We start from the raw sequence: 24,491 nt of genomic DNA, 5'->3' as shown, positions 1-24,491 counted from the left end.
TGTCTCCTCCGCATCACCGTAGCGCCATTTTGGACAGTATCACATACATAAACGTTGTCTAAATTATTTACGCTTTGATCTGAACAAAAACAACGTATCCGTGTGGCGAAGCTGACACAGAACAGCATATGTCGATTACGTAGGACAAACATTGTTGAATAAAGTCGTTTTTATTTTCTTCGCACACTAAAAGTATTCTCGTAGCTTCGTAAAAATACGGTTGAACCACTGATGGACTGTTTTACGATGTCCTTGCAATGTTTCTGGACCCTGATCATGGTCATTTTATTGCTGTCTATGGGAGGATCAGAGAGCTCTCGGAATGCATCAAAAATTATTTGGTGCTCTGAAGATGAACGAAGGTCTTACAGCTTTGGAACGACTTGGAACGAGGCTGATTAATTAATGACAGAATTTTCATTTTTGGATGAACTATCCCTTTGTGGATGAAATGATATCAGCTTCATTAATTATACAGTGAGCACTCTTCGCTCACTTTCTTTATATAACCCATTCATAAATTGAAAAAAAAAGAAAAAAGCTTTATATTTTTCATGCTGCCAAGTACACACTGCAAAGTTTCAGCAGTGATGACCATATTAAAATGTAGGACTGAATCTGAAAACATCGATGTCTGACGTTGTGATAACATTAAATCTTGCAGTATAAGTGCACTACACCTGCCACTTGTTCTGTTACCTGTAATATATTTCAATTGCTTCTTTAAGGCAATGTTTACATAATCGGCCAATATTTGATGGCAACATGCTACGGTTTTAACATATTTACTTAAAAAATAGCAGTAAAATTAACACATTTTATTTTTATTTTCACATAAATAATTTTGCTATGGTACCAAAATTTGTACAGAGATCTGTGGAATTTTACTGGTATTGGTACCGACTACTGACTACTACTGATACTGTAACGACACTAGTACACAGCATTTCCAATTCTTATATACAGAAAACAAGGAAATTGAAATTGCACAATAATTGATGAAAAACAGCTTCCAGGATCTTTTAAGTGTCAGGCACACATCAGAGCTTTACCTTTGTTTTCTGATTCACAGGGCTGCTGAGGCAACAGTACACACGTCAGGACCTTCTCTCCAGACTCTGGGTCCACATCCGTCTGGAAGGTGAGCAGGGGTTGAGACTGGTTCTCTGACAGCCAGAGAGCTTTGAGTCGTAGAGAGGTCAGGGTCAAGGGCAGGTACAGCAGTCTTCACAGAGACACGGACAGAATATCATTCATAAGACTCGCTTCTGCCTGTCTTTAATGCTGTTCCTGCAAACTCCCAAAGTGGGACGTTTTATATGTTCTCCTGATAGTCCTAATGTCTCAGGCATGCATGTGTTATTGACAGGCTTTATTACTCCATATAGTTTAATAAATGAAATGCCCTTTTTAAACTAATCTGCCAAATTTATAATTGAAAAAGCATATTCAGCAAGTCTATGGAGCATGTGCACTAGAGGATTTAAAAGCAGAAATGTGCAGCTTGTATTTTTGTTATTTTTATATGAATACTTCCATTCAACAGCATAATATTTGATCTGTAAAGTTCTCTGTCCATGTGAATTCATTTCTGTATGCATTACTGGCTGTGGATTTGTTTGTTTGTAGTTTAATGCCATGCAAGATAAGGTGAAAAAAGGAAAAAATAACAAATATGGCAGGCTTTCATAAGAGGCTTTTAAATTTGTCTCTGATCAAAATTCTAAAATTAAAACTGGTGTCACTTCATTAAAAATCTTTTCATAAGAATCAACATAAAAGTAAGAGTCCTAATGTAGTTCAAAACATCACACTCCATCAAAATATGCTTCAGCGATAAAAGACTCTGGCAAGAGGGACACAAAGAGGCTCTTCACTCTTCTCTTGACATTTCATACAGCTGATTGATGACAAATATTATGCAGGGCATCAACCAGAGCCTAGAGAACGTAGTTAGAATGTCCCTAAAATTCAAGATATCGGGCAAAAATGCCCCTGTTGGAGTTTTTGTCTCATATTTACATCATATAGTTAAGCATTATCACACGAGTGCAAAAGAGATACTGATCTTATATAACAGGGGGAGTAGTAGAGATGTTTAAAGGGATCATATGATGTTGCAAAAAATTATAATATTAACATTAAATTACATATAATATCATTATTTTGTATATTTGGTGTAATGCAATGCGTTTATGCATTTTAAAGGGGTCATATGATTCAATTTTTCCTTTCTCTTTGGAGTGTTACAAGCTCTTGGTGCATAAAGAAGAGCTGTAAAGTGAAAGTGAAAATGAAATGAAAGTGAAGGTCACATACAGCCAAGTATGGTGACCCATACTCAGAATTTGTGCTCTGCATTTAACCCATCCAAAGTGCACACACACACAGAGCAGTGAACACACACACAGTTGCATTTACAACACTGTTCCAGAACAGTTAAATCCAAATATCCAGATGTGTGCAGCACATTTTATGGAGGATGAGAACTGTTTACTGAACCAGTAGCCTAAAATGCGTCTGTGGTACAAAGTCTGTATCTATAAAGTGGTGCAGTTTCACCTTTGCACGGACAGTCTGGCATTTCTGACTCATGCAAGTAAGTTTTTTATATTGAAATAATTTGCCACTGATGATTCAAACGCGAGTTTTGAGCAGTGTATAGTAGTCGTTTCTCTGATAACAAATGCAGACATGGTTTTATGTTTACGCAGCGCGATATGCAACAACTAAGTCATTATAATCAGTAATTATCTTCCCACTGGATGCAACAAATGCCTCATTTGTAATGGATTTAATTGGTTTTGTCTCATCGTGCTGGGAGACAGAATCACAGTATGTTAAGGGACATAACATTTCAGTCACGCACTTGAGGAATTCGACCAATCACAATGCACTGAATAGCTGGCCAATCAGTGTCCACCTCTCTTTTCAGAACGATGATCTTCGTAAAAATTGGCACGTTTCAGAAAGGCGGCATAGGCATAGAGGAGCAACAATAATGTACATTATGTGGAAAATAGTGTTTTTTTTTAACCTTAAACTGCATAAACAGATTGCATTACACCAAATACACAAAATAATGTTCTTTTTAGCAACGTCATATGACCCCTTTAAGGTAAAAAAAAAAAACCCTACACTGCGTAAACATAAAACCATGTCTGCATTTGTGATCGGAGGAACAACGGTACTCAACACTGCTCAAAACTTGCATTTAAAAACATCAGTGGCAAATTCTTTTAATATGTACATGTACTTACAGGCTGTGAGTCAGAAGCGCCAGAATGTCTTTGAAAAGTTGGAATTGCCCCACTTTATAGAAACAGCCTTTGTGCACAGAAGCATTGTAGGCTACTGGTTCAGGAAACAGGTCTTCGCCCTCCGTAGAATGTGCTGCACACTATGGTTGGGCGATGTCTACCAATACCAAACTGGCATTGGACGATGTCTACAGTGAAACATTGTGATGGACTATGAGATGTGGGGAGGGTGCCCGAAGTGATACCGAGAGCTTGTAACACTCTAAAAAGAAAGGAAAATTTGAAATCACATCATATGACCCCTTTAATGGTAGAAAGTAGTGTTGTCAAAAGACCAGGTACTTCGGTACCAAGTCGGTACTAAAAAAATGAAAATGTGACGGTACCAGGTTTCTGTAAGTACCGGTGGTACCGAGGACCTGTTCAAACCCGGTTCTGGATGCATACAGCGCTATGATTTCCGCGAAGCAGAAAACGCGGACGGAATCTCAAAATCCAGTCATGAAAATGAAACTTACATTTTAATATGGACAGTCACGGAATTTGTCAAAGTTAGCATAAATTAATCAAATCAAATCTCCATATGGACCAGTATCTGTAAATGTTAAGCCGCAAAAGTTGGTTGAAATCTGCATCATGCATATTCTGCGTCCATGTCTCTGTGTGAATGAATGAATGGTTTGTTTACTACATAGACTGAAGCGCATGACGCCTACAATAATGAGGACATAAATACACAAACAACATCACCAGAACTGTTCTGAGTCACTTCACAAGCATTTTACTGTTTCATTTGAGTAAAACCAGTGTCAATTTAAAGGTATTCACGAAAAAAAAACGTCAAAACAGCCTCTACATTGCGAGTAAATCACTCGCATATGTGAATAAATTTTACTCAGGGCGACTAAATTATGTCTATTGTTAGCCATTGGCTAATAAATTCTTAGATTTTACTCGCCAGTGTGTGTGTGTTCGAGGCTATTATAAGATTGGCGCAGATATATTTTCAATCGCTGAACACTGACTGAGCACTTCAGAGTTCTCTCTCCATCAAGCGATCTGTACTTTTCAATTCATCTCAATGGACGCACAGTACACCTGTATTTGCCTCTTTTACTGTCTATGGTATTTGCCGAACTGTAAACTCTGTGTGAAGGAGCACGACTCGCCGTCGCTTTGCTGATAGCACTGTTTCTCACACATGCAAAGAGAGAGAGCGAGAGTCTTACCACGCTGAATCGACATGCTACATGTAAACTATATTCTTTGTTTCCTTCTCCTGTCAAAATAATGGACTTCATTTAGAATTATTCATATTTTCGAACAAGCAAAAGATATGCCGGTTTCTCCGGTAGTGGGCGGAGATAATGCGCAAATGGCAATTTCATTGGCTGGCGCTCATCTATTACCTTCCCTGTTTTGATTTCAGCAAATCAGTTCGACCGAACGCAGACAACGTGATTTAATATTCATGAACCAGCAGCTCATCAATCCATAGTGCATTGTATATTGTTAGTATGGTAGTAGAATTAGTAGTATTATTATCTTTTAATAATAATTATTATGATCTATTACTTTTTTTTTACAGAAACCCTCAATGAACAAAAATATCTTAAGCATCACCACCAGTCTTAAGTTCAGATAAATGACAAATATGTATTCATTACAAATTCATTTTTACATAAAGGCATTGTGCTAGAAATATTACTATTATTTTGTAAAATGTATGTGATACTGCTACTACTGTTAATTAAAAATTAATCACACAATATTTCTTCCATGTTTTAATTTTAATAGCAAATCCCCTTTATTTACCAAAAAATAAAATGTGTTTAAATTTCATAAATTAAAAGACAAATTAAATTTGGGTGAAACTTGTTTACTGTTTTTCATAATTATATTACTTGTAGAAGAACTTTAAACACAATTGTAAATGAGTATAAAGAATGGCATTGGTTTTATTTTTAGTGATAAAAAGTGGTGGATGAGGAGATACCCCCAGACTATGTTAAGCGCTTTGAGTGCCTAGAAAAGCGCTATATAAATGTAATGAATTATTATTATTATTACAGTTAACAGAGGAACTGCAACCAGCATTACATAGAACAACAAAGCGTCATGGAGCATTACCGGTTATAGCACACGTGACTAATGCCTTATGGGTTTTTTTTTGCTAAAGGCAATTTTCAAAGTGAAGTAGCTTCACTGTAATTTATTCCGGTGATCAAAGCTGAATTTTCAGAATCATTACTCCAATCTTCAGTGTCACAATTTGTGATTATCAATATTTAAAGCAGTTTAGTAAAAACAAATTCTAGATTCTTTGAGGAATAGAAAGATCCAAAGATCAGCATTTAACTGAAATAAAAAGCTTTTGTAACAACATACACACTATACCAGTCAAAAGCTTGGAGTCAGCATGAATTTTTTTTTTTTTTTTTTAAAGAGATTATAGAAATGAATGCTGTTTAGCAAGGATGCCTTAAAATGATCAAAAGTGATGAGAAGTCATTCATAATGTTACAAAAGATTTATATCTCAGATAAATGCTGTTCTTCTGAATTATTCATCAAAGAAACCTGAAAAAATTCTACTCTGCTGTTTTCAACATATTAATAAATGTTTTTTGAGCAGCAAAACAGAATATTAGAATGATTTCTGAAGGATCATGTGACTGGAGTAATGATGCTAAAAATATAGCTTTGAAATCACAGGAATAAATTGTATTTTAAGATATTTTCAAATAGCAAACAGTTATTTTAGTATTTTTAGTAAAAATATTTAAAAATGTTACTGTTTTTGCTGTATTTTGGATCAAATAAATGCAGGCTTGGTGACCAGAAGAGAAATCTTTAAAAACATAAAATATCTTACTGTTCAGAAATTTTTGACTAGTACTGTATGTTAGCATATTAAGTTAAAGATATTAATTTTCTAAAATATTATATGGTTTTATAGTCACTATTATACGTGTCAGACTTGGCAATTTAATTTTTCATAAGTTTGTATGCACAGACATCTGTTGTTTGCATTCTTGGCCGTTTTTACGAGGCTTTTGTAAATAGTGTTCATATCAATATCGGAATTATATCGTATCGACCGAAATTAAGAAATATATTGTGATATAAATTTAGGCCATATCGTCCAGCCCTAATTAATAAGATTAAAAATTGTAATTGCTTACCAGCCCTCATTATATATACATATATATACATATATACACATATATACACATATACACATATTATATATATATATATATATATATATATATATATATATATATATATATATATATATATATATAAACATAAATATTTCATATTTCATTCAAGCACAAATAAGGGGTATTTTTTAAGATAAATGAAAGTCTTATGGATTTGGAACAGTGATGCATTGATACAAATGATACAATCAAAGACAGTCACTGATGTGCTTGACTTCTGTGTGTCTACATCACAAACCCCCCGGTGAGAAAACGCTGTTGTGACAAACCTGTTTCCAGAAACGTCGAGCACATGCAGCTCTGTAGCCTGCGAGAGCTCAGGAGGGATGCGCGCCAGACGGTTCTCTCTCACACACAGAACATTTAGACTGCAGCAGCCACCGATCTGAAACAATCACAAAACAACATGAGCAAACTCCCCTGTGACTACTGCCAAGCGAAACGCTCCGGAAATCAGTACAAAATCAGATCTGCCAGCATATGAACACTAGCAGGAAAATGACTGAGAAGACAGAGAGTGATGAACAAAATGAATTGAACACAGCTGAAATAAACAGCAAGCAAACCCTTCCTAAATAAGCGGTTTCAGTGACAGAAAGCCAGCAGAGCTAAAATTAGAAGCAATTAGAGGTGCGCTGAACTAGAGGTAATGGGCAGCTAAAAAGCAATGAAAGCTCTCAAATGCAATGGATTCCTATGGAGCGATTCACACCAGACAGCTGATAAAGTGAGGTTTTCTCATCTGTGTGTTACTGCTAACATTTGAGCACAACGGCCAATTATAGTTATTTTTCATCATTAAGATGAGCTGACTTCAAGCTGGAAGTTCAGAGATGTTATCCATTTTATAAAATGCTAATGAAACATTATTTAACTGTCCCCAGATAATTATTCTTTTTTTATTAGTAAAAAAAAAAAAAAAAAAAGTCTGTACAGTAAATCATATTTTAATCATTTCTGCTTCTCTTGATTAACTAAGTATACTCTTCTAAAGTATTGGCCAGCTGGTTGTTCATCCGGAATTTTTTTTTTTTAATTTGGCATCTCTGTTACCTTGCTCTGGTTACAAGACTCTATAATAGTTCATGCACGGGGTGCCAGATTTCAAGAGTTTAAAGGATAGATTTTCTTCCCAGTGTTTTACTTCATTTTTCCAACCTGGCAACCACGCTGATGCACTAAAGACCACCAAAAACATATTTGATTATGATATTCTGCTCAAATAAATGTGTAAAACAGTTTGTTCTCCATCACAATCACAAAGCCAATGTGCTATTTTTTGTAACTTTAATAAATCCAAATAAATCTCTATGGCTATTTTGTTTGTGATTGCAAAATAAATGCATCTACGCAAGCTCTGTGCTACGCTACAAAGTCTTTTTTACAGTTTCAACAGAAAAACGTTAGCATCATGTGGAATTACTGGAATTAATATTAGAAAACTTCACTGTTTTAACATCTAGTACAATGGAGAGCAGAATGGGACAGAGAAAGGAGAATGGGATCAGGAAAGCAACACATGCAGATACATTTCTTAGGGTTTTACCAGTTTCCACCTGTAGAAAGTGTTAATTAAAAATTATAAATATATGATAAAAATAATAAATCCTAAAACTAAATAACTGATGTGCTTAGATGAAATAATTTTGACTAAAAGAAATCATCAATAATCGATTATAACTGATGATCATGATAACATTGCTTAGTTTGTCATTTCGTGCAGCCCTACACTCTGATATTGCCTGGCGATGAAATAATGCAAGAACATGATATTTTGCTGGCTTTTGCGTTGTCCACTGAGTGAGGTCAGAGAAGTCTCAGAACAAGCTGCCTCATTCAAACAGAGCCATTGTTTAAACAAGACAATAGCATTCCTCAAATCTCGTTCAGCTGTCCCCAGCGCCCGTACTCAAACCACACACAGGAAAGTATGGAAGAGAAACCCTTTAAGAATAGGAGATGGGGGTTTCTCGAGAACATAAGACACTTGGGGGCTGTTGAAGATGACACAAGACACAGAGCAGTAGCACAACGAGCTATGTGTTTGTCTGAATGTGTGTGCCATAGGCGACCCCATCCCGAGCACTGCAGTCATGCCACAAAAACACACAGCACTACAGTTTGTATATGGTAGCCAAAGTCATGAGACTTGTGATGGCAGGGTGCCCCAGGCCAGCACGCTAATAACACTGACTGACCTAAGGTGCGCTTTCACTGAACTCAATCCGGCCTGGAACTGGATTTGCTGGTTAGGAAGTGTAAGGATTTCACTAGACCAATTACATTAGCAGCAGGGCCACTATAGGATGAGTCTGCGCGTAAACCACAGCACTCATGACAGCCACGCTCACACAGGAGGGAGACTTACTCGAGCCAACGCAAGTGTGAGCTACTGTGCCAAGCATTTTGAGAGTTTTAACAATGGAGTCTGAACATCTTAATTTAGCAAAATACTGTTCCTTAGAATTGCTGAGGACAAAGATATTTAATTTTAAAGACACTAAACTGTAAATGCTAAAGGCTGCATGATTAAGGCTGTTCAAACTGCACTTCATCCCAATATCAAATATTTGATATGCAAGGATTACATTCTGGATTCTGAAGTGTTGATCTGTTTGATTAGACAGTGTAGTCAATATCAAATATGATAGCAAGAGAAATTAAAGTAGCGCCAATGTGAAAAAATAGGTAAAATTATATACACAATGACACCCAACTAGTGAGTCTCTGAGTTTCACAATGTAACTAATTGGACTTAATCAGGGCTATGGTTTGGTTTGGGGTTAGGTTAATACCTAGTTATTATAAGTACATCATACATGCAAGAATAAGAATTTAAGTCACGCTTTATTTTAAGGTCCAATTCTCACTATTAACAAACCATTTACTAGGTCTTCTGCTTTAATAAACTCCTAATTTGCTGCTTATTAATAGTAGGGTAGTTGTTAGGTTTAGGGTATTGGGTAGGATTAGGGATGTAGAATATGGTCATGCACAATATTTGCTTTTAACCCTCTATGGTACACATTATGTTCTAACCATGAAATATTTTTTTAAAGAAGTTTTTATTACATGAAATAGCTTTAATTATACAAATCCCCCCCAAAATTTTGAAAATGTTTTTTGGGGGGGTATTTAGGAAAACGTTGCCATATGGCAACAGTGTAGCACAATGGAAAATGGCCAAAAAAGTAGTTTTTTCTATTAAATTATGATTATCTTTCCTATTTAAATTGACATTTCTTTTAGATATTGATAGATTTTTATACTTGGAACTTACTCGAACCAAAAGTAAGTAGTTTCATATCATTTAACCTTCAAAATGGTACTTAAAAGTATTGTAATGCTTGCAAATGGACAAAAAAATATGCTTTTGTACCATATATACATATAAAATTCATCAACTTTTTATTATTTTACATCCACAAAGTTTCCAACAACAAAAACAAGTCTTTTTGAAAGTATTTTATACAAGTTAAGTAAATGTATGGTAGCTTGGAACATGCACTAATACCACGTAGAACATGAAAACATAAAATACAGGTATTATGATAGGCGGCTCCCTGAAGTAAAGTGAAAAGTGAAAGTTGTGACATTTGCCAAGTATGGTAACCCATACTCAGAATTGTTGCTCTGCATTAAACCCATCCAAGTGCACACACACAGCAGTGAGAAGTGAACACACACCCGGAGCAGAGGGGAGCTATATATCCTGCGCCCAGGGAGCAACTGGGGGTTCAGTTTTCCCAGTCCATCCATGTGCACCTGTCTCAATCCAACTCATGTCACATTTCATGACATCCCATGAAACTGCAAAAAGCAGTTCTTTTCAGCTGTGATGCAAAGGTGCAAGTCACATTTGCTGCACTTTATGTGGACGATCACCCTGCAGCCAGGGTATTTGCACTTCCCTTTCTTCTCCATTACAGGCCAACTCTGCACTCTTCCTATTGCCCTTTCCATAAAATATAGCTGTATTCATTTTCTGAAAAGAAGACATAATTTTTTTATTTATACATAAATACAACTAAACTACAATAAAAATCATTCAAATAATGAAATAACGGAGATAATTTTATTGATGCTACTATCTATGAAAAATCCCAATTGGGAAATACATTACTGAAATTCCACTGTGGTACAGTGTTGCCATATGGCAACCTTGATATTTTCTTAATTTACAGTAAATCTATGTTAGACAAAATTGATTTACGAATTAAAATATCTAATTTACTTACCAAAGATGTTGCAAAAAAATCCCCCTTGAGAAAATATGTTTAGAAATTAGGTTAATAGAGCAATTTCTGGAGCACTTCAACAGGTGTGTTCTGTGTCAGGGTGACAGTGGAAAAAGGAGTTTTGGGAGGACATTCAGTTGTCATGTGACTTAAAAACAGCACATCATTGGCTACCGATAGGCCTATTCCCTTAATGTGATATATCGTAGTTTTTTCAGAAAAACAAGGAAATAAGTATAAATTAATTGTTGCCATATGGCAACTCCGTACCATAGAGGGTTAAGTACTAATAAACCGCCAATATGTTAATAATAGGCATGCTAATAAGCAATTAGTTAAGAGTAAGAATGAATCCCTTTACTAAAGTGTTACCAGAATTTTGAACTCAATTTAATCTTATTATGTTATGTTTGTAGCTTCGTAAAATTACAGTTGAACCACTGATGTCACATGGACTGTTTTACAGATCTCCTTGCAATAGCCACGTTTCCACTGTCGGGCCAAAAGCGGGCGTGCTAGTGCATGCCAGAGCCAGTCGCGTTACCACTGTCACTTCAGGGGCTTGATCGTGCCTCATCGGTGCTTCCTCTGGCCCAATGGCCTAGGTTTTTTTGGCCTGACGAACTTTAGCTCCGTATAGCATATGTCATAAAAATATAATAATGGTTTTTGTTCGGTAGCTTTTATAAAAACATAGAAATTATCCTTCTTTCAAAATGTGATGTATATAGGTTACTGTGACTACAAATAAACAGAAACAGACTTGACTGAATAAGCAGGCTATGTTCATAATGCGTAAAGGACAGGTTTTAGTGAAGCACAGTGGAGCTTCTGGCCCGATGGTGGAAACGCAGTGCTATTTTGGACTCGGTGCTACAGGTCCGAAGCCATTAGCCTCTCCTGGCCCGTTTAAAGCACTGGCCTGACAGTGGAAAAGCAGCTAATGTTTCTGGACCTGGAAACACTGAAGTTGTGTTGCTGTCTGTGCAGGTTCAGAAAGATCTCGGATTTCATCAGAAATATCTTAATTTGTGTTTCGAAGATGAACAAAGGTCTTACGAGTTTGGAAGGACTTGAGGGTTTGTGTGTAATTAATGACAATATTTTCCAAAAAGGTTTGGAAAAGGTTAAATGAGTTTATGAGTTTATGGAATTACAGTTCCAGTGTGGACAACAACCACGCATGTCACTTCTGCAGGCTGCATCTTGCTTTGTGAGATAGACAGCCACTCTTTTCATAGCTTTTGCTGGCTCTGGGGCACTTGCTTGGTATTTTCCTGCTCTTTCCTAGCGAAAAAAAAAAACACTTATCATGAAAGGAAAGCTTAAAGTGAAGGCCTGATTATTTCAAGGACCTTCTCACAAGTCCACTGTTTTATAAATTCAGTGTTACTTTTGCTATTCTTTCACACTTAAAACAATGATTTTGTATTCCCCTTGTACCATTGTCCTCTTTGGGCTAAGAAATAAGCAAATAATTCTGACAATCATCTCCCAAGTGGTTCTATTGTTGTCAGCATAATTTTCAAGAATTTACTCCCCTTTTAAACATTTTGGTTGAACGCACTTACCTTTTGATTGAAATTAGTTTTATTTGGTAACTTTCAGGAAGGTGTACTCATTTTTATCACTTTTATGAGAAAATCTAATTTTGCTGAACAATTTTTGACGTGCTTCTTTGGTAATTGATCGAGCAGACTTAATGGAAAATTATGTCCCAGAAGAACCTTAATATGTCTAAATGAACATTAGATCTCAGAAGATGTGTTAGGGTTCATCGAAGTAAAGAATAATAGCTGGATTTGTTAAGTTTCAGAGGGGGTGTACTCTACGCTAAGGATTTTTATACTCTTGTTTTAATACTAGACCACCACTAAACTATAGTACCAATAAGTTCAGCATCACAAGCAATCAGAATATATTTCAAATAGGCACAAGATACTATAACAAAGTACCTTTTGCAGTACTAGATACTGTGTCTGACATGCAACTCACTTCTTAACGCAGTTGTATTATGAACAAACCAAAACATTTATTGTCTTTAATGTATAACAGTAACAAAAAATGTCTTGCTCAAACTTTAAAAAATTTAAATAAAATAAAAATCAAGATTATTCTGGAAAATGCATGACAATCTTCAAGGACTTGTTCTAGTCATAAACAACTCAAAGTCCTTCAATGAAAGTAGTCATTAAAAAGAAGGATACTGACTCTTAACTAACTCCTGACTTCTTCTGGATGGGTTAAATGCAGAGCACGAATTCGGAGCATGGGTCACAATACTTGGCTGTATGTCACGTCACTTTTACTTTTTTAACTGAACGTACTGAAGGAGTAGTTCAACATTTCAGTTGAAAAATAACTGCTGGATGACCTTGAGCAAATACCACTCCACTCACCTAATGTTAATCCAAGTAATTAGCAAAATGAAACATAACTTGCATTCCTAATACTGTTAAACATAGTTTGACAACCTTGTGAACTTGTATGCAAAGTAATGTCTAAAAATATATAGTGTGCGGGTACACTAGCAACAGCAAGAAAAACTAGTTCCAAGTATATCAGAAGAGTTACTGAGAATTTGCCGTAGGCGCCACTGTATTTAATGCATATGTACAGTAAACACACTGTCCCACCCATGGAGTGAAGTGTAAGCAAGATGTGTTAGAAGATAGTTTGCTACATGCTGCTTCCATCAAGTCCCCCTGAGAGCTCCCGGTCTAAACTAGGAAGTCATGAGTACATTATTATTAATTTTTTTTTTTTTTTATGTGAATTCAAGGGACTTTGGGTCGAATAAAAGATAAGGTTGGGAACTCTGAAACCTTTTAACAATAAAATGAAGAGTAGGTCAAATAATTACATTAGGTGTGTAGTTCGTGGGTTTCAACATTCTGGTACTTCCACAGAGAATGAAGGGAAATGTAGTTATGTAACCCAGGCCTGCAGCCTCATGAAATGAATAAGGCCCGATGACGGCATACAAGGATGGCATACCTCTTTTGGTAAAGATGTTAGTCTATTCCTATCACAGTTGAAGTTGGACAGTTTCTTTAGTTTTCCCATACTTCTTGGCAAATTCTGAGAGAGAGAGAAAAAAAAACACATATTTGAAAATCAGTTACACTAACATGTACTGTAAAAGAAAAAAAAGACCAATAAGACGACCACATAAGATTACGACTCTACACTCTAAAAAACGCTGGGTTGTTTCAAGCCATGTTTAGGTCAAATATGAACAAACCCAACCATTGGTTTAAATTACCCTAAATTCTAGATTAATCTTAAATCCTCCACATGCCATCTTTCGATGTAACCTACGCACACTTTCACCCTCCCGGCTATCTGCAATGGTTTCATCTCCACTTCCTTCTGCTCCACTCTTACATCTTGTTTAGACATTGTTTGTCCCTTCTCTTCCAGGCCAGCCCTTCTGCTCCTTGGTTATCTGATGTTCTACGCGAACACCGTTCTAAGCTTAGAGCTGCTGAAAGGGTGTGGCGAAAATCCAAAAATACTACTGACCTTAATGTGTATCAGTCACTCCTATCTTCCTTCTCTGCTAATGTCTTCACTGCTAAAATGACATACTACCATAACTAAATTAACAATTCTTCTAACTCTCGCATGCTTTTTAAAACATTTTCCTCACTTCTTTGTCCTCCTCCTCCCCCTCCTGCTTCATCGCTAATAGCTGACGAATTTGCCACGTTTTTCATTAATAAAATGAAACACATCAGTGCACACTTTTCCACACCACAATCAGTCAAGCTCATATCACCAGCAAACATACACTCATTTGCATCCTTCTCTTCACTCTCTGAGGCAGAAGTCTCAAAACTCATCCTTTCTAATCAACTTACTACTTGCCTGCTTGATCCTATTCCATCTCATCTCCTTCAAGCCATTTCCCCTGCAGTTGTACCTGCACTCACTCACATCATCAACACTTCCCTCCACACTGGTGTTTTTCCCTCATCATTTAGACAGGCTCGTATAACTCCACTACTTAAGAAACCCACCCTCAACCCAACTCTTTTAGAGAACTACAGAGCAGTTTCCCTTCTTCCTTTCATTGCAAAAACACTTGAACGAGCTGTGTTCAACCAAGTCTCTACATTTCTCACACACAACAACCTCCTTGACAGAAGCCAATTTGGCTTCAGAAGTGGACATTCAACTGAGACTGCCTTGCTCTCAGTTGTTGAAGCTATAAGACTGGCAAGAGCGGAATCGAAATCTTCAGTTCTTATCCTGCTTGATCGGTCCGCTGCTTTTGACATTGTTAACCACCAGATCCTCCTATCAACCCTACTGGCAAAAGGCATCTCAGGAACCACACTTCAATGGTTTTAGTCTTATCAGACAGGTCCTTCAAAGTATCTTGGAGAGGTGAGGTGTCCAAGTCACAACATCTAACTACCGGGGTGCCTCAGGGCCCTGTTCTTGGACCACTTCTCTTCTCTGTCTACATGGCATCATTAGGTTCTGTTCTTACTTTTCATAGCACTGCTATGCTGATGACACTCAACTCTACCTCTCATTCCATCCTGATGATCTGACGGTAGCTATTCGCATCTCAGCTTGTCTAACAGACATTTCTTGCTGGATGATGGACCATCACCTTCAACTCAACCTTGCCAAGACAGAACTGCTTGTGATTCCAGCAAACCCATCGTTCCATCACAATTTCACCATCAAGTTAGGCACATCAACCATGACTCCTTCAAAAACAGCTAGAAGCATTGGAGTTATGATTGATGATCAGCTGACTTTCTCAGACCACATTGCTAAAACTGTCCGATCATGCTTTGCTTTACATTGCTTTATTCAACATCAAGAAGATCAAGCCCTTTCTTTCGGAACATGCTGCACAACTCCTTGTTCAAGCTCTTGTTCTGTCCAGGCTGGATCATTGCAATGCTCTCTCGGCAGGTCTTCCAGCCAGTTCTATTAAACCTTTACAATTAATCCAGAACGCAGCAGCAAGATTTATTTTTAATGAGCCAAAAAGAATACACGTCACGCCTCTGTTTATCAATTTGCACTGGCTTCCAATAGCTGCTCGCAAAAAATTCAAGACATTGATGTTTGCCTGCAAAACTACCACTGGCTCTGCACCCATTTACCTAAGTTTGTTACTTCAGACTTATGTGCCTTCTAGAAGCTTGCGATCTGCAAGTGAACGTCGCTTGATTGTGCCATCCCAAAAAAAAGCACAAAGTCACTTATACGGACTTTTAAATTAAATGTTCCCTCCTGGTGGAATGACCTCCCCAACTCAATCCGGGCAGCTGAGTCCTTAGCCATCTTCAAGAATCAGCTTAAAACACATCTCTTCCATCTTTATTTGACCCTCCAACTTTAACACTCACTATTCTAATTCTATTCTAAAAAAAAATCTAACTACCTTTCTAATCTTTTTGTATTCTATTTTCTTTTCATTTATTATGAAATTGTCATTATCATTGTGTGTGTGTGTGTGTGTGTGTGTGTGTGTGTGTGTGTGTTTGTGTGTATAAAGACCTTTTCTGTTTTGTTTTTATTTATTATATTATTTAAAAGCCTATGCTACGTGTACTGTGTTAACCTAACTGAGACTTGTTATAACACTTATATTTCATTGTTCTTTTTGTTTTTGATTGCTTCCACTGTCCTTTGGATAAAAGCGTCTGCTAAATGAATAAATGTAAATGTAAATCAAGGTTAATTTAAACCAACGGTTGGTTTTGTCCATATTAAACCCAAACTTTTGGTGAAACAAACCAGCATTTTTTAGTGTTATAAGCAAGCAAACTTTTTAAGGGCGTAAATTAATGGGTTAATGGGATTTATGAGGATTTATGGTCAGGGAGTATTCCAGAAAGTAGGTTATGTGACATATTCGGGTACCCGGGTTTAATAGTAAGCAAGAGGATAAACTCAGCCTTCAATTACAAAAATGGAGGTAACTTTCAGTCTAAGTAAGTAGCCAAAGAAACAACTTCTCTGAACATAACCTGCTCCGGAGTAAGTTCTGTTTTAGGATTAGTTCACTTCAGTGCTATCACAATATTATATATTATTACAATATAGTTATATAAAAAAATATATAGTATTTTTCGGACTATAAGTCGCACCTGAGTATAAGTCGCATCAGTCCAAAAATACGTCATGATGAGGGAAAAAACATATATAAGTCGCACTGGACTATAAGTCGCATTTATTTAGAGAGCGCCCTCTTGCGGCTGAAGGCATCAAGGGCTATTTGACCAAGAAGGAGAGTGATGGGGTGCTGCGCCAGATGACCTGGCCTCCACAGTCACCGGACCTGAACCCAATCGAGATGGTTTAGGGGTGAGCTGGACCGCAGACATTAGGCAAAAGGGCCAACAAGTGCTAAGCATCTCTCGGGGAACTCCTTCAAGACTGTTGGAAGACCATTTCAGGTGACTACCTCTTGAAGCTCATCAAGAGAATGCCAAGAGTGTGCAAAGCAGTAATCAAAGCAAAAGGTGGCTACTTTGAAGAACCTAGAATATGACATATTTTCAGTTGTTTCACACTTTTTTGTTATGTATATAATTCCATATATAATTCCACATGTGTTAATTCATAGTTATGATGCCTTCAGTGTGAATCTACAATTCACACTGAAGAAATCTACAATTCACACTGAATTCACAATTCACACTTCCTCTATATATATATATGTATATATATATATATATACATATATATATATACATACATATATACATATACATATATACACACACACACACAGTATGTGAACAAAAATGTATTTTAAATGCGATTAATTGATCGACAGCATATATATATATATATATATATATATATATATATTTATATATATATATTACCCTACGAACTGTATATCTATATATATATATTTTTTTTTTTTTTGCATATATAATATATCTGTATAAATTATAAAACCCTGTTATGACAAGGTAATGTTTATTTTATTATAGAATGTTTATTTTATTTTATTATCGTCTCAAACATCATGGATCTACATTTTCTATAATGCATTTAAAAATACATAAGATATGACATAGGATATCTTTTTTCAGTGATGCGGGGGGGGGGGGGGGGATACTGCTCAACCACTAATTAGGCGGTGATACATATGCAAATGGCCTTTGAACAGAAGAAGAAAGTAGTATGGCACGCTTTTTCTTAGGCCCTGTCCCGAATCGCACCCTAAACCCTCGTGGTCTTCCTCTAATGCCACTTTGACTGTCGGGCAGAAGTCTGCTTCGGAGCTCGCCCCAGTGCTAGCTCAGCAGAAGTGCGGTTCGAGGGCACATAACAGCTGCAAAGGAGATGCTCGCGAGCACCCTTCTGAATGCTAAAATGACAAGTGGGACACCCCTAAGGTCTCGTGGAATTAATAGACATGCACAATTTGGCGGCCATTGTAAGTCTGTAAGACTGCAAGTCCACATAAAGTGTTCCATTTGGGACAGGGTCTTCGTCAATGCATCGCTCTGTTGAGAATGTCTTGTGTGTAAAACATGAACATACTCTTGAGTTGAATGAACTTACTCCATTTCTGGAAGCAGCATTCCTCGAGGATGAGACCAAGAGTTCAGGATATATGTGATGGTAAGTTAACCTTGCTTTCTGGAATACACCCCAGAGGTGCACCGCTCCCAGAGATCAATCTTTACTTTCTGCTGAGTTTAGATGTAACCCTAATCAAACACATAAATAACCACGCTTCTGGGGTTCAGAACAATTCTGACAGGTGAACACCATTTCACCTGTCCAACACCATGCTAAAACTGACCTGAACACCTTTTAAATGAGCAATTTTAGTCAGCCCCACATTCTTCTTTTTATGCTGTTATCAGCAATTAAAATGTTATGATTTAAAAAAAAAAGTTCTTTAAAATCTTTAACTTTTTTTTTTTTTTTAATGTTTGAATTAAAAGAACTATGCAATGAACTAAAATCCAATAAGTTGATAATTAGCTCATTTTAATGAGCACAATGTAATGTTTTCCTCTTGCTAACTGAAAGCATGTAGACAATGTCTCAGGTGCTGTAACTTACCACCAGCTGGTTTTCTGTCAGCACTAGTTCTGTCAGGCTTTCACAGTTGCCTATGCTCTCCGGGAGCTGGACTAATCGGTTTTGATCTGCTTTCAATATTGAAAGCCGTCTTAGTTTGCCTAAAGGAAAACATATATTACAGTATGATTACTGCATAAAAACAAAAGAGAACCACATAGTAAGTTAACCACATGCCCAACAAACCGTTCCATTAATATAAGCTCTTTAAGTTCGAACTGATATTTTACATTAAAAAAAAGAAAAAAAAAAGAAAATGAGTTTTTGTCTCTACCCTTTCCAAATTAAAAATAACACTCCTCCATCACTGTCATCTAATTTCTGCAGTTTAAGAAGCACAACCACCACACAGAAGCACACATACACACACACACACACACACAGGCACTGCAGATAGCGGTCGGGTCCTAAACACTGACCTAAGCCCTCCGGCAACACGTCTATGAGGTTCTGGGACACCAGGAGGTCAGTGAGGGAGAGGAGGTTCCCCATCTCCTCTGGGAGGCGCTCTAACTTGTTCTCCGATACATCCAGACATGTAAGGCTTCTCATACTGCCCAGCTCCTGAGGCAGAGAAAGCACACACATACACACACGAATGTAAACATGAAAATGGAAACACAGGCACGCAACCACAAACACACAACAAAAGTCTTTAGGATATTGAGGAAGTCGCTTTCAAGAGGAAATTGTGTTTAGTTAATAAACATTATGTTACAATCAAGTGTAAAATATTATAAAGGAGCAGTACACACATCTTATGAAGCAATACAGGTTTACAAAATATCTGCAAAAGAAGATCTGACAGTCTGCTAGACAGACATCAACAGGACATGTCAGAAATACTTTACCGGAGGTATTTCAGAGAGCTGGTTTCCATCCAGCCACAGGTCTTTCAGACTGACAAGACAGCCTATTGTCTCGGGCTGCAAGAAAACAAGTTTGACAGAGTTCAGATGGAGCAGCGAGAACACAGCAGGTGACTGTTACCGACGTGCACAAGAATGCAGGCCAGCGCGAAACTGACGTGAATTGGCATTCTGACGTAGTCCAGCCTCTGTCAAACAGGGACCGCATTCATGGAAACAAGGGTTTTAGACTTGGACAATCGACAGTACACTAAATCATTGCTTGAAAAACCTCCCAATGTGTCAATTAATGGGTGCATCTCAAGAGGCCTATAAAAAAATATAAATACATTTGATTGAAAACAGGAGTCTGTTTTCCTTTTTGAATAAAGATTACTATTATTCTGAGCCCCAGTAGTATTTGTCTGCAAGCTTATCACTTTAAGTTAATTATTTTTGTTACATGCAATTAGTCTTTTGCAGTAAGGCAATATACTAAAGCAAAACTTGAGAAGGGAGTAAAAAGAGCTCACAACATGCTGGTAAATTTAACTGCTGTAGTTGTTCATTGGCGGGATTATGCTAATTTGAAATTACATGCTTTATTTACCAATTATTGAAAATCATCAACATACACGCATTTAATTATCAAATCTGAGGTTTGCAACAGTGATGCACGGGTTGATCCGAAATGAGCGAGTGCCTGCGGTCACCCGCGGTTATCTGCGGTTACGAGTCATCCAAAAATATTTTTTATGATATTCGAGTTGCGGTCGGTCGGGTCATTTTAAATAAAGATGCCAATTAAACCTTTGCAATTTATATAATACTAGACACAATTTTGAAATGCATAGGCCTACACTTTATTGGCTGAATAACTGGATGAATAGAGTGACCACCTGTCCCGCTTTACATTGTACTGTACAGCAATTTTACCCTTTGCTCCGCCTCATGCAAATTGAGAATCTGTCCCACTTTTTCATTCGACCCTGCCTAATAAATACACGGATACGTGCATAGGCGTACTGTTAACTTATGTCCAATAGTTCAGAGGAGAGCAATAAAAGTGTTAGTCGATAGGCTGAGTCGTACGTCAATCAAACTGTTGACTGGTGCACGAACGCCTCCTCAGCACTGAATCCAGAAGAGAGTTTTCATCTACTAACAATTAGCGATATTGCGATAACACCATTTCACAATTAACCACAATAAAAATGTGAATAAAAAAATATATACATCACAAAATTTTAGACACCCTTCAATGTGTCATGACAGATCGCTATGACCACATCTCTGTTTAAACAGCTGCACGGAGCACATTTTTTGGCGTTATTTTAATGGCAAATGTGGAGAGTTCATTATTACAATACGAGAGGAAGACAGCACAAATCTCTCGCTAAAGTATATTTAAACTTATAATCCTAAACCTAACGGTCTACTCTGAGAGTTAGTAGACATGTAGCTGCAAATTAATGAGAATTAGTTGACATGTAGTTGCAAAGTTTCTTATAGTTAGTAGAAAGTCTAAAGTGGACTATCAAAAAGTCTAACTTCATGTTTAAATAAATTGTCATGAAAACTTATGACAGCTATGGTTTAAACTAGGGATGGTTGACCGGCCATAGATTGGAACCGGCCGTTTTTTGCTTAAAATAAGCGATCGGCAATCGGCCGATTTTTGGTCTTTTCTCGGCCGATTTTTCCGGAAGTGCGCCAGCGTGCATATACTACATTGTAATCATTCGCTATCATGTAATTTGTGTGGAAGTATTTCGAAATCTGTGCGCAGAACAATTGTCTCTGGCTACACATATGAGGCACAGACAGCAGGAAGTCAGAAATCTGACTCACAAATAAGAGTCCCTTTAACATAAACATCTTGTTTATGTATACTTTCCTTCTTGTTTGTTGCTTAAAGAAAAAAAAAGAAAAATCGGAAATCGGTATCGGCCATGATCGTGCATCCCTAGTTTAAACAATCACATTTCAACAATGAACCATAGCAGAAATGATTATATCTTAAGAAAATAAATGTGCAAGTTAAATGCTTGTATACAACTTTGTATAAAAGTTCTGATTATTATATCTGAAAGTAAATAAGCATATTAGCATATTAGTCCATTTAGATCGTGCCATGAAAATCTTAATACTTACCAAATTATACAGTTCATTGCTTCCTACATCCAGTTCTTCAAGTTTATGAAGTTGAGACAGAGACCTGATTGAAAAATAAAAAGAAATAAAAGATCAATTTGCTTTTGCCTTAGGTACACACACACACACGCACACACCCGCACACACAATACAAGTAAAGGTGTACACTTACTCTGGCAAATAAGTCAGCAAGTTCTCTCGGAGTTCCAGTGATACCAAGTTAAAGAGGCTAGATAAAAGACAAGAACAATGCACAATCTTAAGTATATGCATAAATGTAAATCATTAGACATTTGAGCAGTGGGTTGTTTTGTCCTGATATGTTTTCTGAATTTCATTTGCATTATAGGACCTCTATACATATTGTCATTATGTTATCAATATTTTAAGAGTAACATTGACAACACAAAGCTTCTTCACATAAAGACCATTAAAGGATATCCAGATAAAACAAAGTAATAACGTCTCAACCATAAGCACACATTGAACTAATTAAGACTTTAAAGGTTTTTGAAATGTCTCTTATACTCACAAAAGTCTGCATTTAATAAAAATACAGTAATATTGTTATTATAATATTATAATGTGAAATAACTATTTTCTATTTGAATATTGTAAACAGTAATTGATCAAAGCTGAATTTTCAGCATCATTCCTCCAGTCTTCAGTGTCACATGATCCTTCAGAAATCATTCTAATATGCTGATTTGCTGATTATCATCAAATGTTGAAAACCGTTGTACTGACTAATATTTTTCTGGAAACCAATATACGCTACCATTCAAAAGTTAAGAGTCAGAAGCAAACTCCTCACAGAAATGTCTCCTCGTTTTCTGTGACACTGAGATAAGGTCCCTGAAGACGCATCCTGAGATAGCAATCACCATCTTCCAGAGCATGCTCACTGCTCTGAGCCTCACTGACATTCCCGTTTACTTATTCCAGGGCTTCTAGGGACTTTCTGCTATTTAAAACCTGATATGGTTTTAAAAACAATAACTACACCAAATTATGTAGCAGGAGGGCAAGAGTTCCTCATTCAAATGGAACAGAAGCCAGTAATTCAGAGAGAAAACCACTCACATTACTAAAAAACAACTTTCAGCAATCAAGGGACTCATTTCTCAGCAGACGGATTCAAAACAAGGTTAAGATGTGTGCGAAATGACGTGTGGCTATCTGACCCCTACAGTTTGATTTCAAGGACTATCTGTCACTATAACTCCACGAGAATGTAATCAACCCAGAGAAGGGACGAGAGTTCAACATGCTTTCAAACGTCTGGAGCTCAAGGCTACAGAGACAGCTAAAGTCACACAGACATTAATCAGGTTTGTCTCCTGAAATGAAAACGGGGAGAAATAAAAGAGGATTATTGTTCGAGGCTGTATTTCAATCCCACAAACTAAAGCCTTTGAATACTGCAGTAATAACTGTCTGGGGAAACAGTGTCAGTGCTGCACATTAATGTTATTGTTTGTTAATATGCATGTGCGTGACTGAGCTGACTATAGAATATGCTTACTGAGAGGAAGGCAATGAGGAAAAAAGTCAGCTAAAAGATCACAGGGTAAAATTAAATCATTCTAAAATATATATATATATATATATATATATATATATATATATATATATATATATATATATATATATATATATATATATATATATATATCAGCTCAAATATACCTGTGCTACTGATGACTGCTTTTGTGCTGCAGGGTCACAAATGCTTTTAACAATTTGAAAAAGTGGAATACATTTTCTGAAATTAGACAAAGTTTAAAAAGTTCTGTTATCATATCAGCAATAGTCAGTAAGTCATGGGATAATTATCAGATACTGATAAGTAGGGCTGTGCAAAAAATCGAATGCTATTTTCATGCACATCTCACCAGTAAAGACGCTACTGTAATTAGAAGTATATCTCCAGCACCTGCGTTCAGATCAGGGTTGCCAGGTTTTCACAACAAATCCTGCCCAGTTGCTTCTTAAACCTAGTCCAAAACTAGACCAATCGCGTTTCCAGGAGGTTCCCCGATAAAAATTGCTTCCCGGGGTTAAAATATACATTTTTGGAAGGGTTGCCTTGGTAAAATTCGCATTGTAGGGGCTAAATATCACGTTATTGGTATTGGGGTAGCTTCAAACCGCGGATATGAAAAACAATCGCAGACTTGGCAACACTGGTTCAGGTGGAGCGGCAGTCACTACACAGAGCCGTAGTCTACCGTCAACTAACACAAAATCGTTTTCAAAATCGACAAAGAATCGCCTGCGATTTTAACATCGATTTTGTGTAGATTGTCAGTGAATTACGGCTCGGTGTAGTAAATGCCAACCAGTGTTGCCAAGTCTGAGGTTGTTTTTCATGTCTGCAGATCGAAGCGACCCCAATACAAATAACGTGATATTTAGCCCCTTAAATGCGAATTTTTACCAAGGCAACCCTGCTAAAAAACGTATATTTTAACCCCGGGAAGCAATTTTTATCGGGAAACCTCCTGGAAGCGCGATTGGTCTAGTTTTGGACTAGTTTTGAGAAGCAACTAGGCAGGATTTGTTGTGAAAACCTGGCAACCCTGATCTGAACGCACGTGCTGGAGATATACTTCTAATTACAGGAGCGTCTTTACTGGTGAGATGTGCATGAAAATCGCATTAGATTTTTTGCACAGCCCTATCC

General features: G+C 36.9%; 1 protein-coding gene across 1 annotated transcript in view; it reads right to left on the bottom strand.

The window, feature by feature from the left end:
- The window catches only part of lrrc1 (leucine rich repeat containing 1), a 50,248-nt gene that overhangs the window by 4,055 nt on the left and 21,702 nt on the right, over positions 1–24,491 (bottom strand). Inside the window, exons 5-12 of the mRNA XM_059566818.1 lie at positions 21,978–22,034; positions 21,806–21,869; positions 19,655–19,729; positions 19,223–19,367; positions 18,786–18,904; positions 13,722–13,805; positions 6,756–6,871; positions 1,053–1,225 (exon numbers count right to left, since the gene is read on the bottom strand). Coding sequence (XP_059422801.1) covers positions 1,053–1,225; positions 6,756–6,871; positions 13,722–13,805; positions 18,786–18,904; positions 19,223–19,367; positions 19,655–19,729; positions 21,806–21,869; positions 21,978–22,034 — 833 coding nt within the window. The remainder of the gene's footprint in view (positions 1–1,052; positions 1,226–6,755; positions 6,872–13,721; positions 13,806–18,785; positions 18,905–19,222; positions 19,368–19,654; positions 19,730–21,805; positions 21,870–21,977; positions 22,035–24,491) is intronic.

This window comes from Carassius carassius, chromosome 14 (assembly GCF_963082965.1).
Source record: "Carassius carassius chromosome 14, fCarCar2.1, whole genome shotgun sequence".
NCBI lineage: Eukaryota > Metazoa > Chordata > Actinopteri > Cypriniformes > Cyprinidae > Carassius > Carassius carassius.
The sequence above is the reverse complement of the archived record's forward strand: the minus strand, read 5'-3'. Positions and strand labels throughout refer to the sequence as shown.